At 36.7% G+C, this 17,163-nt stretch overlaps 1 protein-coding gene across 1 annotated transcript in view; it reads right to left on the bottom strand.

The window, feature by feature from the left end:
• Positions 1–17,163, bottom strand: part of PPARGC1A (PPARG coactivator 1 alpha) — a 129,335-nt gene that overhangs the window by 30,472 nt on the left and 81,700 nt on the right. The window contains exons 3-7 of the mRNA XM_069069079.1: positions 14,485–14,679; positions 9,354–9,476; positions 8,285–8,489; positions 3,851–3,896; positions 3,668–3,741 (exon numbers count right to left, since the gene is read on the bottom strand). Coding sequence (XP_068925180.1) covers positions 3,668–3,741; positions 3,851–3,896; positions 8,285–8,489; positions 9,354–9,476; positions 14,485–14,679 — 643 coding nt within the window. The remainder of the gene's footprint in view (positions 1–3,667; positions 3,742–3,850; positions 3,897–8,284; positions 8,490–9,353; positions 9,477–14,484; positions 14,680–17,163) is intronic.

Here is a 17,163-nt window from a genome sequence, read left to right as displayed (position 1 = left end):
AATAATAATACAAAATGTTTCTAACAGTTCAAAAAAGTACAGAATCTTTGAGACCAGCCTATATCTGAACAAGAGTCCTTACAATAATAATCCATAGAACAGGAATAGAAAAGAATAAGACAATAGTAATTTGTCCCAGGACTGTTTCTATCTGAACTTCACTGAAAGATAAGAATGAGATAAATACCACCCCCTACTCCCACCCCCCCATTGTCTCATCACTAAACTACAATGGACCTGAATCATTATCACAGACCAAACCACTATTTACCATCTCCCAGAAACAACACTGATCCATGAAAAACTTATGAACAATGTTTTTAGTAGATGTTACCATAACAAATACTCATCATTATCAGGTCACATGACTCAGTTAAGTTTCAAAATTCAGAGACATAGCAGAAGAAATCAGAAATCAAGATCATATGGGAACAGGATAAAATGTATATTATTACTATTTTTCTGTCTGCTTCTAGAATTCTGCCAAAGGTGCTTTCAGAGAGTCTGCAGAGGATGAGAAATTTCAACTACAAAAAATCCCAGTTATTTTATCCATCTGGGCAAAGTCCATAGAAAAATAAATATCAAAAAGTAATAACAGGACAGAAACTTGTTTTGGGCCTTTTTAAATGTGAACTCTATTAAAAAAAGGATGAGCAAAAGATTATTCACAGCAACAATAAGAAATTTATTAAAAGCAAATAATAAAAAGCAACATAGAGGATAAAAACAGGTTGAAGAGATCTAGGTCATTTAAATTATTTTAATATCAGGGGGTGGGAAGGTGGGGAGGGTGGTAGGAAAGAGCCTTGGAAAACCTCCAAGTCAGAGGAAGGTACGTATTCCATTATGCAGGTCATTTCATGATCTCTCTATTGCTTTCAAATTGGTATATGTTCACTATTTCATAAAATGTTCTTATATATTTCTCCCAGCATGCTATGCTTAGTTTCTCCATCACCTTAAATGGGCTCACTCATTTTCTTCACCTATATAAAAATTATTCATCTTTTTACGATACAGTTCAGTTCCCTTGACTTCCATGAAGCCTTCTGAGAGACTATTCTATCACTCAGTAATTCCCTTCCAATGAACCCCTATTGAATTCATTGTCTGTACCACCACCTCGACAATTAATCGCACATTGTGATATTTCTTATATTGCATTCCAGAAGTAGGCCAAGCTATGCAAAGGCAGAGGGGCAAGACATGAGAGTGCTGAGTCTAGGAAACAGAAGACAGACCCATCTGGCTGGAAGGGAAATAATCTGAAATAGTGATGGGAAGACGGGTTTTAGTCAAATTGTGGGGACTTTAAATTCCAAGTTGAAGAGTTTATACTTTACCCTAGAGCAGGAGTTTTGTTTTGTTTTGTTTTGCAGAGGGGAAGGTAGGGCAGTTGGGGTTAAGTGACTTGCCCAAGGACACATGGCTAGTTTTGTGTCAAGTGTCTGAGGTCAGACTTGAACTCAGGTATTCCTGACTCCAGGGCCAGTGCTCTGTTCACTGCGCCACCTAGCCACCCCTAGAGCAGGAGTTTTTAACCTGGGTCTGTGAATTAATGTGTGTGTGTATGTGTGTGATGTATACATATATATATATATATATGTATATATATATATATATATATTTCAATATGATTGATTTCCTTTGCCATCCTTAACATGCTGTTTTACACATTTAAAAGCATTATTCTGAGAAGGGATATACAGAATTTATCAGACTGTCAAAGGGGTCCTTTATATGAAAAGGCTAAAAATCCTTGTTGTAAAGTAAATAGAAAACCAAGTGAAGATTCCTAAGCAGAGGAGGGACACAGGCAGGTTAGCATTTTAGGGAAAGTATTTTGGCAGCTGTCTAGAGGATGGTTTAGAGAAAGAAGAGAATGGAAGCTAGGAATCCAATTAGGAGGCTTTTACAATAGTTCAGTTGAGAAGCAATGAAGATCTGCACAAGGATGGTGATCATGCAAGAGACCAGGAGTGATGGCTAAAAGAAATGTGGAAGGGTAAAGGAGAGGAAAGAATGAAGGTTAAAACTGAGGTTGTTAACTGGACTGAAAGATTAACAGTTCCCTCAATAGAAATAGGGAAGTCCAGAGGAGGAGTGCAGGTGATTTAGGAGAAAGTTATTCCTTTGGAAGCAAGTGAATTTGAACTATACCCATTTCTTTTATTTTTATTTGCTTTTTCATATATTTGTATATACCTTTCCAATTAGGCTGTGAGCCCCATGAGAACATAGAGATAACTATTTTGTGCTTCTTTGTGCCTTCATAGATCTTACCATATTTGCTTTACAAAGATGAATACTTGTGAATCAGTGAATATTTGGTTTCCGGTTCCGATTTTAACTGAGAGATTTTCAGCAATGTCCAAAAGAAAACATACTTCAATAATAATATGAATACTGGATTGCTGACATAAATAAATATTGTTATAGATGCTTTAAAAAGTGTCTAGATAACTATGAAATTGTTTTTCAGAATTGCTAATTCCTCTCCCATAGAGTGTATGATGGTAAACTTATAACTAAGCAATATAGAACAATGTTTGCTGGACAATAAGTTACAGAGAAATGTTCAGTCTTCCAACAGAGTATAATTAAAACTACGAAGCTATTTTAGGATACCAGATGTTCTTCTCCCAATAAAATGACTAGAATTGACAAATAGGTATGTATTTACATGTAGACAAATTTTATAAATATATACAATACTAATGTGTTGTATATATAATTAATATGTGTATAAATACACATACATACATTATACACATACGTAGGGATTTTATATATGTTTACAACACATTTAGACCTATATAAATCTCAATGGACATGCCACATAAGATTAATTTCTCTGCTTCTTGACCAAAGCATGCAATGGTCCTTTTCCTAGAAGGTAATTTAGCAAACTGAACTGTGAAATTAGACCTAGGAACAATGAGCATGGTTCATGCAGGCACCACAGTTCCGGTTGAAAGCCCCTTCGTCACTTTGCTTTTCTTCTACTCTTATCAGTAATAACCAGAGTCAGGATTGGTCTGGTTAAGACAGGCTGGGAGAGTCACTTTTAGGTGGAATTCAAACACCAAACCCCAAAAGACACTGTTGTACAATCTATCCTTGAGAGCAACTGGGAGGTCAGCAGATACCATATTTGGTATGGGGTGGGGAGGCATGATGAGGCTTAGAATATCAAATTAAAACTGCCCAGGTAAGGCCAGGAGTCCAAAATGTTTGAGGTTCTTATTCTTCTTCCAATATAGAAAAAGATCCTTTTTTTTTCCTTAGTGGATGGAAACCTGTTAGTTTCTCTACTTTGTTAAGATGTTGTTCCCAGCTTGTTGATATTCTGTGATGTGATTGTCACACGTGGTTGGCTAAGTACTACAAATGGACATTTTCTATTTTTAAAACATACATATAGAGATGCTAGGTGTCCTGAAAAGTCTTAGTGCAGTTGAAAGTTTTAATACATTAACAACTCAAGACTTTACTAAGACTTTTGGGACACCCTGTATACTCAGATGTTCAGTTTTCCTTTTGGTTTCATTTTTTGTACTACCTATGCTTAGCTCTCTTAGCCACTTGGGGATCATTGCAACATTTTGCTATGAAATTCACAAAAACAACCACTCTAAAATAAATCTTAAAACACCTGTCTTACCTGCAGTTCCAGAGAGTTCCACACTTAAGGTTCGTTCAATAGTCTTGTTCTCAAATGGGGAACCCTTGGGATCACTGGAAGATAGGGCACATTTATAAAAACAAGCTGAAATGGAGTTGCTGTAGCCAAATGTATCAATACTCCCTCCCCCTTTTTATACTGTTTACACTTCTTAATACTTACTTTGGTGACTCGGGTGTCAAAGGAAGTGATAAACTTGTTGGTTTGGCTAAAGGGGAAAAAAAAGAAACTGATTATGAAATACTGAATATGATGAAGATGCTTTTCTAAATTTTCTACCAGGTGCCTTCCAATAGCAGAATTTGAAAAATGCCTGAGAATCCACGGACAGAGTTATGTTGTTCATGGGTGAATCTTAGAATAGTTGGTCAAAGTCCAAGAGCGACTCTTTATGGGGGCACTACGTTGATAGTCATTTGAAAACACGGAACACTTAAACTTTCCCCAAGACATGTGATCCATGTTAAAAGAGGGAAATTTCACACAATACCACAGGAAATTGCATTTTTCTCATTTAATTGAGAATGTAGGATTTGGTTTGTCTAGAAATGAGAACAGCGGAGTAACTACAAGGCAACAGAACGTTATGAATATTCAGCTGATGTTACTTCAACAATGTACAATTTTATATCTAGCTCTGAGAATAGGTTGCTTCTATGAGGCCAAAACTCAGTTCATAATGATCCAAGTTACAGGAAATTGTTTGCTGGATTATGGATACTGGAAAATGATGGGTATCTGCAAAGGTGGCTTATACAGGGCCTGAAACTCCTCCAATACTGTAGTATGAGGAAAAACTAAACCAAAATATTACATTTCTATCTGGTGACACCCATAAGACTTCCAATGCAAAGTCTCTTCCCCTCTTCCAATGCTCATCTCCAATTTTATCTCCTAAAGGAATTCTTCCTAAATTAGAAAGATAAAAGATAACTCTTCTCACCCAAACATAACTGACAATTGCTTTTCCTTTGGCAGCCGTGTACAATGAACAGAGGAAAAGGAAGGAAAAAAAAACAGATTGAACAAAAAAGTATGTATGGGTGTATTTGCCTCAGGGGAAAGCTAAAATTTAGCCCCTTTATTTGCTTGTCTAAACACATGGACAATATTCAACAGATATTCAAGTAATTCAATCCATCAAATGTAGTTGCTAAAATAGATAGAAACTGTTTTACTGTTTCCAAATTAAAATCTGAAACAAAATATTTTACAAAGATAAATTTTATTTACACATTGCAAGTCAGGAGATTAGATTTATGTTTTAAAATTAGCAAATGTTATATCATCATCTATCGAATGTGCAGAAAGAAGTACCTTTCCTCACAATTCCTTCTATATATGTTACTTTGATTGATTGGGTTTTTCAAATATAGATTAATGAATTGGCTTTATTTTTAGTTTGAGTATGTTCAATATAACAAATCCCTTAAAGTCATTTAACACATTTATTAATGGGCCTTTTTTTAAGGTAGTAAACTTCAAAAGCATCATGAGGAAGAAAATAGTTTTTTTCTAAAACAAAATTGAGTATGCACTTCCTTTTGCTAGATAATAAAATAATATACCTACTAGCTTGTGATGGCCGAAATGCTAACATAAAAGGTAGGTGCCTTATTTCATTTCACTTACATTTTTATTCCAAACTTTAGTATAAGAAACTGTTCCAAAGATGCAGACTGGCACCTTTTTTTATTTTTGGTAATTTGGTCTTTAAGATCTGATTAGTCCACTAAAAGTTTAGGTAGCTCACTTATGTTTATGTCAACAGTGTAAAAGGCAAAATCTGAAGCCACATTTTTGTGTCTCGGACACTACTCCACCCTTCACTATGTTTCTCAGAGAGTTTGATATTGGTCAAAAATTTCAAATGTAAGACAAGAGAAAGGAAAATCACATTAAACTAGATCAAATTCTAATAGGAAATGGTAAAAAGTTAGAATGCTGCCTACATTAAGCCTTCTCCTCTATCTAGTATCTCATCTATCAGTGACCTTAGTCCTCATAGAAGTAACTGCTGGGTGAGTACTTGGACTGCAATTGAGCTAAGAACTCAGTCTCAGCTGCATAGAGCTAAAGGCTAAGGTAAAAATCAAAAGTTACATGCAACTCAAAGGCAATCTTAATCTCAGGGTTTTTACAAAAGAGTAGGTAGGAGAATCATTCATAAAATATTGTAGCCTTCAAAAAGGCAACAGCTCTAGTTCCTACACAGTATTTTCCCCACTCTTTTGTGCTTGCTATCATGCTTGATAAAAAAACAAATCCTGATGGTTGGGTAATTCCTTACTGGCTAATAGGCATCAACAATATGTTGCTTAGAAAGGAATGCCTTTTCCTTAGATGCCAAGATTTAGAGTTGGAAGGGACTTCGAAGCTCCTTTAGTCCAGACCTTGTGTTGTACAATTTATATATGAAAACTGAAGATGGGAGGGGTTTGGTCACACCTGTAAGCATCAGAGCTGACAGATTCAGATGCTCTAAATTCAAGCCGAGAACTCTTCCCAGAACATCACACACCAGATACTACGGCTTTGGGATAAGCCATTTTTGAATATTCACAGTAACACAGGAAGAGAAACAATCATGCAAAAGCTAATGACATCAATGGCAGGAAACATTTTCTCTTCTAAAATAGTCCTTTACATTAAATTAAATGAACGTATCACTTTATAAATTTCCAACTATGCTCTAAAGAGAAAAAGGGGAAAGAAATGAATGGGATTCTGATTAACAGCCAAGAAAGCATCCTCCTTAAAGCTTATGGTCAGGTTTGCTTTCCTGGATTCATGGAACAACTTGGGATGGGATGCAAAACCAAACACTGGAACAATGACCTGGGGGTGGCCCATGAGAAATCATGACTCTTGACCCTTCGTTTTGCCCATTCCAGACTTCATCTGATGACTTCTGCCCTGCTTGACTTGCTTCATCTGCTGTAAAGCAGGCAAACCTTCAAGTTTACATGAAGATGGGTCAGTGGGAAACAGAGGAGTCAGAAACATTAGCTCTGTTTCGGGATCTGGATAGGCAGGGATGCATAAAGGGTGACTAAGAGCTAAGCATCATGGAAAGACAAAGGAAGAGGTTACTTAGAGTTTTAAAAGTTGTTCTCACGAGATGCTATGCTTACATAAGGGAGGAAAGGGGAAAGGAATAGCAACTTGGTAATCTGGGAATGAAGATGTTTACTTAAAAACAAAACAAAACAAAACAACCACCACCATCACCACCCCCAAACAATTAACATACCTGTATGTAATTATCATGGTTTCAAAACAGGGATCAGGGGTTGGGAACCTGTAGCTGGAAGGGGAAGTTATAGGAAACAAAAGAAAAACAGGGTATCTTTACACCTGCCACTTCAGAATACACCTATTTCCACTGTACTGTAACAAGTAATACAGGTAGAGTCACAATGGAAACAGGCATATTTTAAAGTAAACAGCAACTTCAAACAAGCTCTCTTGGGACTACAAACCTATACGGTATCTGGGGCAATAAAAGAAAAATCTGAAGATTGCTCATGATAACAAAACATTGCATTTCTATAGTACTTTAAGTTTTCTAAAATGTTTTCCTCACAACAACCCTATGAGGTAGGTAGTACAAGTGTTTTATTCCCATTTTACTGATTAGGAAACTGAGACTAAGACAAGTTAAATGATTTGCCCGTGGCCAGAGTGGTTAGTAAGTGTCAGAGCCAGAACTGAAACCTAGGTCCCTTGGATCCAAGTAAAATCTACTAGCAGAGATTCAAAAAATCTTCCAGGTCTGACTTGAACTACTAACTTTTCCAACCTAGGGCTAGACAAGAAAATGCAACTGATATCAAATGTTCAGTTTAGTCTGGACGGTCAGCATTTTAGAAAGAAAGGGGAGGGGAGATGAAGACTTGAAAACCTAATTCCTAAAGTTACCATACCAATTAGCATCAATCAATCAAGCAACAACCATCTACTAAGCACCTTTTAGGCCAGCCACTGTGCTAAGTGTGAAGAATACAGAGAGACAGAAATGAAATCATCCTTAAACTCAAGGATTTGTATTTTATCAAGGGTGAAAACATATATACAATGCAAAAGGTAATGGAACTTAAGCACTTATGTTCAGGAGAGGAACTACAAAGATACTACTTCTTGTTTCTCAAGGAATATATGACAAATTAGCCATGCCTTCCTCCATTTTTATACTGGTGAAAAAAAAAGCCCACCAATGAGCTGGGAAAACCAGCTTGCTAAGGACTTCAGTCATATAAATATCATCTGATATTGTAATTCTTAGTCACTACTTCACCCTTCACCCCTAATCCCCACCACTTCCAGCACTCCAAAGTACATTTCAGGTTCCTTCTGTGAGCTGTGATTTTAGCCTGTGTATTAGCTCAAAAAAGTTATGTTAAAATAATTTCCAAGGAAGAGTTGTCTTTATTTCTGGTCCTTCCTTCTACAGTCAAGAGTTTCTGACTTTTTCTGTACCCTGATAACAAAATAGCACAAACACCAGAAGCATCAAGGCTTTTTCAGAGTTGCTGAGTTCCAGCGCCTCGTCACTGACATCTCAGCCAATATTCCGTCTTCAAGTCCCAAGCCTACCTTGCAAATGATGCGACTGAGACTGGAGATGGGGCTTCTTTTTGGAAGGGCATTTGTCTTTGTTGCCGTTCCTGCTCTCTGCTGGTTTGGTCTGAGGAGGGTCATCATTTGTAGTCAGATACTTGAGAAGCTCCGAGCAGGGACGCCTTTGTGGCTTCTGCTGTTGACAAATGCTCTTCGCTTTATTGCTCCATGAATTCTCGGTCTTAAAAACAAGGCATAAAAAAAAGTAAAATTAGTGAACTGAACCTTATCAGAATGGATATAGGTTTTCTGAAGAGATGAGATTTTCAATGAAGTGTTCAGTCTAAGTGTACTAGATCTATGAGCTGTGAATAATTGTTTGCAGAACAAGGAAAGAAAATTACATTTAAAATTCCTAAATGACATTTATGCAGCGTTTTATTTCATTTCTCCTACATTTCAATGTTCCTACTCAGCAACATGTAACTAACAAGACCCTACAGCGCCTTTACTGTGAACCCAAAAAAGAGAGGCTGCTTTAAACCTTAATTTGCTGCTGATTGCTTGGGCCCAGTATTCACAACTCTCTTAAGTACCCCTAAATGCTCCGTTTTCAGTTTCAGTGAATGGCAAGACAAACATTGTTTAATACAGCCCGCTACCAGAATTATGTCATTGCCAACTTTCCATCCAATTAATAGCTGATACAGATCTTTTCCTGAGCTTCTAGAATTACCTTTCTAAGTTAGACAACTGGGCAAATGATAATCCTATATCTTAGAGTTGCTCATAAACAAGACCAACCAATCAGAAAATTTTTATCATACACCATACAAATCCACGTACTAATAATAAGGATAAAAAGTAACAGACAATAAGATTTCCCCATTACCCCACCCCCAAATTGAAGCAAAACTAAACTATTCACAGTTTAAAGTAGATTAAGTGATTTTTCTGGAACCCATTCCATTTCATGTTTGACATTTTTGAAATCCTTGCAGGATGTTAGCCAGATTAATACATATAGATCTGTTGCTTGCTCTACACTGAAAGCATAAAACTCTTTGTTACTTTTTCCCCCTTATTACAAAGATTAAGTTTGTACCTTAACAACCGCAGGGTTTGTTCTGATCCTATGATTAGTATTTGCATGGTTCTGAGTACTGAGACCACTGCATTCATTATAACTTAGCTGAGTGTTGGCTGGAGCCAGTAAGAGCTTCTTAAGCTATAAACATATCAGGGAAGGGGAAAAGAAAGAAAAGTTATGCATCTTTAAGGATTAGAATTTTTTACATATTTACTTAAAATTAGCTACATCAATCTGAACAAGTAGACCACAAATAGCTCAAAAGGAATTAAAAAACCAACCTTTAAGTAAAAGGGTTTGAAATTATATTAAAAAAATTAATGGAGGTGCTTCTTTTTCTGACATTCTAGGTGGTGCAAGGGAGTGGGTGACTGGCAAATCCTTTTGTTTCTGTTTTGTTTTTCCTGTAAAGTCTGGGCAAAAATAGACCCCCCCCCCCAAAAAAAAAAGGAATTCCCCATACATTACCACAAGGTTATAGTTCATTTGAATAAGAAAAGCATTTATGATAATTTTAAGGATTTGAGAAATAAGGGGAAAATTAAATTATCCAATTGAGTGGCTTGTTGCTCAATGGAGGAATATATTATTCAGAGCTCTGTCTACTAGTACTATTGAAACTTAGAGTGCCATAAGATACTTTGGAAGAGAGAGTGGGGTAGGAATATCTACTTTTAATAGAAAGAAGAAAAGCATCATGAGATCATAGATTTAGAGCTGGAAGGTATGACAGGAGCCAACTAGACCAACCTATGCATTTTACATATGAGGAAACTGAGGAACAGAGAGATTAGATGAATTGTCCACAGTTAAACAGGTAGTAAGTGACAGGGGAGGATTCTGACCTAGGTCCTATGAGTCCTGGGCTCATTCCACCAGGTCATTGTAACTCCCTCCCAAGACAACGAAGTTAGTCATCTTGCTATTACTTAGTTAATGCTGAGCATACAAGTTATCATCAAAGGAATGGAGTGGAGTATCTAACATGAAAATGCAGTGCCCCTTGCTAAGGCAATATGTGGTAAGTTGAATGTACAGCTATGTACCTATGGGAGATCTCAGAACTGAAGTATTTCCTATGTCATCATCTCCATCTCTAGATTAGAAATCTCCAAATATAAAGTCTGCTTCCTAAAGTTCTATGGTCTTTAAAAATGTATAGGTAGGATATGAACATAAACTGTACATGGTATGCCCTTGTGTTACAAATAAAAAAAATACGAAACTTGAGACAAAGAAATGAAAAGTGGCTATGGTTGATGAGAAAGGAAGTCACATTTGCCAATAAACCATCACAGAAATGGCAGGCATCATTTAGTGCATCTTTCTCCACTCCACCTGGATCTGCTGAAATTTGATTCTGCCTAAGGACCAGGAAAATTCCAATTCCTCCATAAAATTACACTTTTTTCTCCAGCATCTATGCTGGCTCGACTTCCTCATTGTCTTCTAAAAATTCTTGAAATATGGTTTCTAACCCTAGAACTCAACAAAACCTCTTTCTTAATGTTTATTAAAGAGATCTGAATGGCTAGCATCATTAACCTATTCTCAGTCTTTATCCTCCTTTTTCTCTGGGCAACTTTTGACAGTGATGGACACCACTTCTTCTTGGATACTTAATCTTTCCTCGGCTTTCATGACACTCTCCTTTCCTCCTTCTCTTACTTTTCTGATCACTCCTTATTCTGCTTTGCTAGGTCATTATTAATCCTCAGCCTCATTTATCTCTTTGCACTCTTATCATTGCAGAATTCATCAGTATGGTTTCAGGTACCATCTCCATGTAGATGACTCTTAAATCCATAATCCAGCACTACTCTCTCTTTTATAATTCAAACTATAAAATGTGTGCTAGATATCACCTCCTGGGATGTCTCGTAGGCATCTCAAATTCTGATTCAAAAGATTCAAATGGATCTCTAATTTAATCAGTTTGGATGTTCTCAATGATACAGACCTCAGCTTATCCATGACAGTCAATTCCATGGGTCTCTTGTCCAAGTCCACCCAATGTGCTGGAGGCTTTCCCTGCTTCCTCATGACAATGAGAGAAAATAAGCAGAGTACCCTGGCTGTCTATCTATCATTCCTCATCCGGCCTTTTTTTTTCCTTCCTGTCTTACATTTCTCTGATTACATCTTTTACTCTTCTTCTCAAAGTTTCTCATTGGTTACATGTTGCAGTTGCATGCTGCTATCATGTATCTCTCTACTACTCTCTCTGATGTTATTTTAAATTCTTCAGAGACTACTATGTTTCATGTCTCACAGCCATATAATACCACTGATAGAAGTCTGACATTAAGAAAGTCAGGCTTTATCTCAGGGATGCTAAAAGAGCTTGATAATTTTCCTCCTTTATTTAATTGAGTCATTTGTACTGTCTGTCCCAGGGACTATTTCATTTTTGCCTTTGTACATTGTCTTTGACACCTAGTCAAAGTGTCTGGCATGTAGTAGGTGTTCAATAAATGATTGCTATTTGATTAATAGAGAAGTCTCATAAAGATTTTGCAAAAATGGGAAATTAGACATATAAGTGAATTAATGAGGTTTTCTCAGCTGACTATTTCAGTATTAATAAATAGTTTTGGATTATAATCACTTGTAAACCTTTTTTTTTTAAACAAGCACTTCTTTGCAAGTAAATATTCATTTTTTCCCTCTTGTCTTTGGAATCTTCCCTTTCCTTAGATACTTTGTGATTGTTCCCCCAATGATCTCACAATCCTATCATCTTAAGCATCTATCTCAACTACAGACATTTGTTGCAATTTGGCCATTTTCTCTACCTTTATTCTCGTTAGTGTAATTTCTATCTACTCTATAAATACATCCAATATCCTGATGCTAGAGTCTGAGTAACTCTTCTTTATTGATGATGAAATGTGAAATGTTAAAATCATTCTGTTACAAAAATCCTTGCAGATCTTCTCCAGTTTTCTTCTCTTTGTTTTCCTCCTTACATTTTTCCCTTAAATGAGCTCAGTATAATATTTCTTAGCTGAATCTCTTACTAAAACCTTTAAAAATTTGAAGAACTAGAAGAAGGAGGTTGTGCCTACAAGGCTGGCTGGGTTTAAAGATACTTTTTGAAGAGGAAGGAAAGGAGTTGGGCAAGATAGCTTTCTTGTGCATTCGCTGGTAACAAGAGTCCTTATTTCATGGGATACTAGTCATCTCATAGTGCAATACTGATGGCAAGTATTTGAAAAATGATGCAGCAAATACACCAACACTGGTTGTAGGGGATGAAGGAGCAGTAAAATTCTATGAAGAATTTGATAAGAGTCTCCAAATTAAATTAAAATTCAAGTTGCTATTCTGACTTCAACGTAGGGTGAGGATACTGAGAAATGTATTGCAAAGTATGGTTCAGGAACAAGTAACGCGAATGATCAGACTTGTAAAACAGAAACATCAAGAATATTTTTAGGGAGAGCAGGATGATGGGGCAGTGCAAAGAGTTCTAGATTTATAGTAAGAACATGTGTTTAAATCACAGACTTGCCATTAGCTACCTATGAGGCCCTTCCCTAGGTGCTTTAACCTCTAGGGGCCTCAATTTTCCGATCTGTAAAATGAGGAACTGGACCAGATGACTTTGAAGGTGCCTGTCAGCTCTAATTCTTTAATTCTTCCAGATCAGGAGGTGAACACCAGCCACCATCACAAAGATAAAATTAGTTATATTTTAAGACAAGAAATATTTGTTCCTGAATCAGTTACAAGCAGCACACAGAATTGTCTACCAAAGGAGATCTCAGATTCAACATGTCCAAAGCAGAATTCATCATCTTCTCTCTAAACGTTGCCATTTGTGTTTGTGGTCCTTCCTTTATCTTATAGTCAGTCATCATCCTCATCTCTTTCTCTCACCCGCCGTGTCCATTCAGTTGATAAGTCTTGATTTTACCTTCCTCAGAATGTCTTGCATCTGTTCCCTTCTTCCACTCACTTTAATTCAGGTCCTCATTGCCTCTGGCCGGGGCTACTGTAATAGCCTTCTAATTGAACTCCTTGCTTCCAGCCTTTTCCCTCTCTAATCAATCCTCTACACAACTACCAAAATAATCTTTCTAAGGCACAAACCTGACCATGTCCCTTTCTTACTCAAAAGTCTTTCCTTTGCTTATAGGATAAAATTAAAAAAAAATACTCAGCTTGGCATTTAAGGTACTCCACAATTTGGTTCCAAACAATTTGGCCAGCTGTATCTTGTACAAATCATCTTCATAAACTTTTTTTTTCAGCCACATTGGAATACTAGCCAGTTCTTGACATTTCCTCTATTTCTTCACCCATCTATCATATCTGGAAAGCTCTCCATCCTCATCTTTTTCTTTCAGAATTCTTTTCTTCCTTCAAGGTTCAACTCCCATATCACTGACTCTGGGCAACTTTCTTTGCTAATCCCAGGTACTAGTGTTCTTTTATTTTTCTTATAGAATATTTATCTGTGTACAAATTTGGTCCCTCATCTCCTCCATAGATGAGAAGTTTTGTGAGAACAGCAACTCTTGTTTTTGCACCTTCTACACAGTATGAACTGAGTGAACTCTCACTTTGCCAATATCTCTCTTAGGTACTCATTATTTTATTTATTTTTATTATGGTTACTTGCACACATGACTTATCTCCCCTGCTAGACTGTAAAACCCTTGGGGGCTGAAACTACATATTATTTGCCTTTGTATCATATTCAGTTTCTAACATGGAGCTTTACAAACTGCAATAACGGTACTAAGTTAATGCTATTTGTAAAGCTCTATGCTAGGAACAGGAATATAATAATTCATTTTTGAACAGCTTAATGAATGAACCAAATTATATCAGCTGAGAAAATGAAATTCACCACCTATTATCCAAAGTATTATAGATTGTTCCTTTCATACTGACAATCCACATTTTGGAGGGTTTTTTTGTAATTTTTTTTGCTTGTTTACACCTTTTAGAAACACAAGAACTTCAGGAAAGAGAGAAATTCTTATAGTTCATACTCTCTATGCTCTCAGGTTTTGGGTCTTTGTTGTTGTTTCAGTCTAAATTAAGAATCCAAACCTTATTGTTGCTACATCATACCCATGCAGCGGGTAGCCAGAGGCAACTCCAATTCCTGTTAAACAGTAGGAAGGGTTCTTACTAGAGACGGCTCTTCTGCCTCCTGAGTTGGAGGGGTGCCGTCAGGCATAGGCGAAGGGCTAGCATCATTGTCATTGGTCACATCTCCATCTGTCAGTGCATCAAATGAGGGCAATCCATCCTCATCCACAGGGAGACTGTCCAATGTTTCTGTGAGGACGGCTAGCAAGTTTGCCTCATTCTCTTCATCTATCTTCTGCAGAAACAGAAAGAGAGAAGGGGAGGGCAAGAGAATGTGCTTAATCAGCATGGAATGAACACATGTTTAACCAAATGTGCCGATGCATATGAAGTAATTCCTGACCACATTAGCCCACATTAATCTCTCCCTTCACTAATCCCATTTCCTCTTATGGTCTGGGCCACACAACTGGAACCTTATTGTATAGAACGAACACCTAATTGTTGGAATCATGTTATTTAGCACTTTTATCATGTCTATATATAATTAGACAATACATTCCTTTAGAATAGTATTCAATGTTTAATTAAAGTCCAAATAACCAGCACACCACTTTGCACATGGCAGGACTGGGGAGGGCGGGGTAGAGGAATCTGGCAATGCAGGTCAGCGACTGTTCTGCAATTTACAGTGTTAGAAAAAACACTTGTGGTGCCACCAGAGTAAATGGTTTGCCCAGAGTCATATAGCCATTTATGTTAGCAGTGGATAGAGCACCTGCCGTGGAGTCAGGAAGACTTATCTTCCTGAGTTCAAATACGGCCTCAGACACTTCCTGGTTGTGTAACCCTGGGCAAGTAATTTAATCCTGTTTGCCTCAGTTTCTTCATCTGTAAAATGAGCTGGAGAAGAAAATGGCAAACCCACCTCTCCCAAGAAAGTCCCAAATGGGATCATGAGTAATTGGACACTACTGAAAAACAACTGAACATACATATGCACACATATACATACATACACACATGCACACCCCTTAACCTTTTGTTATGGAGCTCTTGGGCAATCTTGCAAAGCCCATGGACCACTTCTCAGAATATAGATAGATAGTTAGATGACATATATATATACATATATAGATATGGATATAGATATATACATATACATATATATGTGTACATATAGAAATAAATGCATAAGATAAAATACAGGGGTCTACAAAGAAAACAAATTAAACTGAAATAGATATGCATTTTTTTCTTATCTAACTTCATGGACCCCATAAAATTTATCCATAGAGCCCAAATTAAACACCCTTTCCTGTGTAAAAGGCAGAAGTGGAGCCCAAGTTTTTTCTGACCCTGAGCCTGGTTCTCTACGGCACCACACTGACTTTTGTTTTGCATCCTGATACTAAATCAGCATTATTAAATTTGAATGTTGTTATATAATATGATCTTGCTCACAAATGGTTTCATGTGGACATGGCTGCTTTTCCTTTTGGAAATGTAGGCTTCTTGTGAGTGGAGTCCATGTATTCAGCTTCTTTTCAAAGCCTATAATCATTGTCACAGAGCTAGGTTCTTAGTGAATGTTCAATAAATGCAATGATGAGAGTTTATATTTCAAAAGCACCATAAAGTTTGCAGAGCACTTTTCTTCTAACAGGAAAGAAAAGTAGATTTTACAAATATTACTCCAATTTTACAGATAAGTAAACTGAGGCTCTAATAAGTTATGTCATACTTTTTACTTGCACTTGAATTCAGGCAGGGCAATTTTCTTCTTCTTGACCCCACAACTAATTTTTCTTAAAATCTTAACTATTTTATTCTGAACTCAAGAAATAAAAAAAGCACCTCCTAGCAGAATAGGTGGGAAAAAAGGTGATTACACACACAACTGCAAATCTATTGGTACAACTTGTTATTCCTTTTAACCATATAATAAAATTATCATTCAATTTTCTTTCTTTTTCCCTTTTTTCCTTCCCTCCCATCTCTCCCTTCATAGCAATGGCTACCATCAGACACAAATATATGTGTATGCAAAATCTTTCTATGCATATTTTATTTATCAGTTCTTTCCCATTTTATTTGACCCATTTGATTTTCTTCAAAAGATTATAAAACTCTGTCTGTCTCTCTGTCTCTGTCTCTCTGTCTCTGTCTCTCTCTCTCTCTGTCACACACACACACACACACACACACACACACACACATACACACACCTCAAATTTGAAGCTATACCATTAATAAGGATAGGCTAAATTATCCTGCACAGATTGTATTACAAAATGCACCTAAGTTGCTGACATCTAATGAAGCCAGCAATGCCCAGACTTCCTTTCTCGCTGGCATTGAACTCCAGTTAATTGACCTGACAAAATTACAAGAATGAGAGAATAAGACAGCTAATCAGAAAATCAAATTGTATTACTAGAGAAATTAGGCAGGTCTTTATCACGTATACATTTTATTTTCATATAAAAATTGTTTCTCCTCATTACTGATGAGTCTTTGTCCAAAAGCAAAAATCTTGAGTTCATATTTCTATGCATCTTAGTGGCCACTGGCAGCATATTAAGGAATGATCTTGATGGGTTTGTTTTATGGATTTTTATCAGTGTTTCAACTCTGTAGTCCTTGAAGTTGACCTTCAATGACTTATTTAGGGGGGCACAGTATCACTGTTATTTAAGTTTTATCAAGTTCTCATATACTGTAAACTGGTATATTAATATCTAATCAGTGGTGGAAATGTTGATTTTAAAAATATTTG

Source organism: Petaurus breviceps, unplaced genomic scaffold, assembly GCF_028583685.1.
Source record: "Petaurus breviceps papuanus isolate PSGF00001 unplaced genomic scaffold, PetGlider_PUasm1.0 140, whole genome shotgun sequence".
Classification (NCBI taxonomy): Eukaryota; Metazoa; Chordata; class Mammalia; order Diprotodontia; family Petauridae; genus Petaurus; species Petaurus breviceps.
This window is presented reverse-complemented; position numbering and strand designations above follow the sequence as displayed.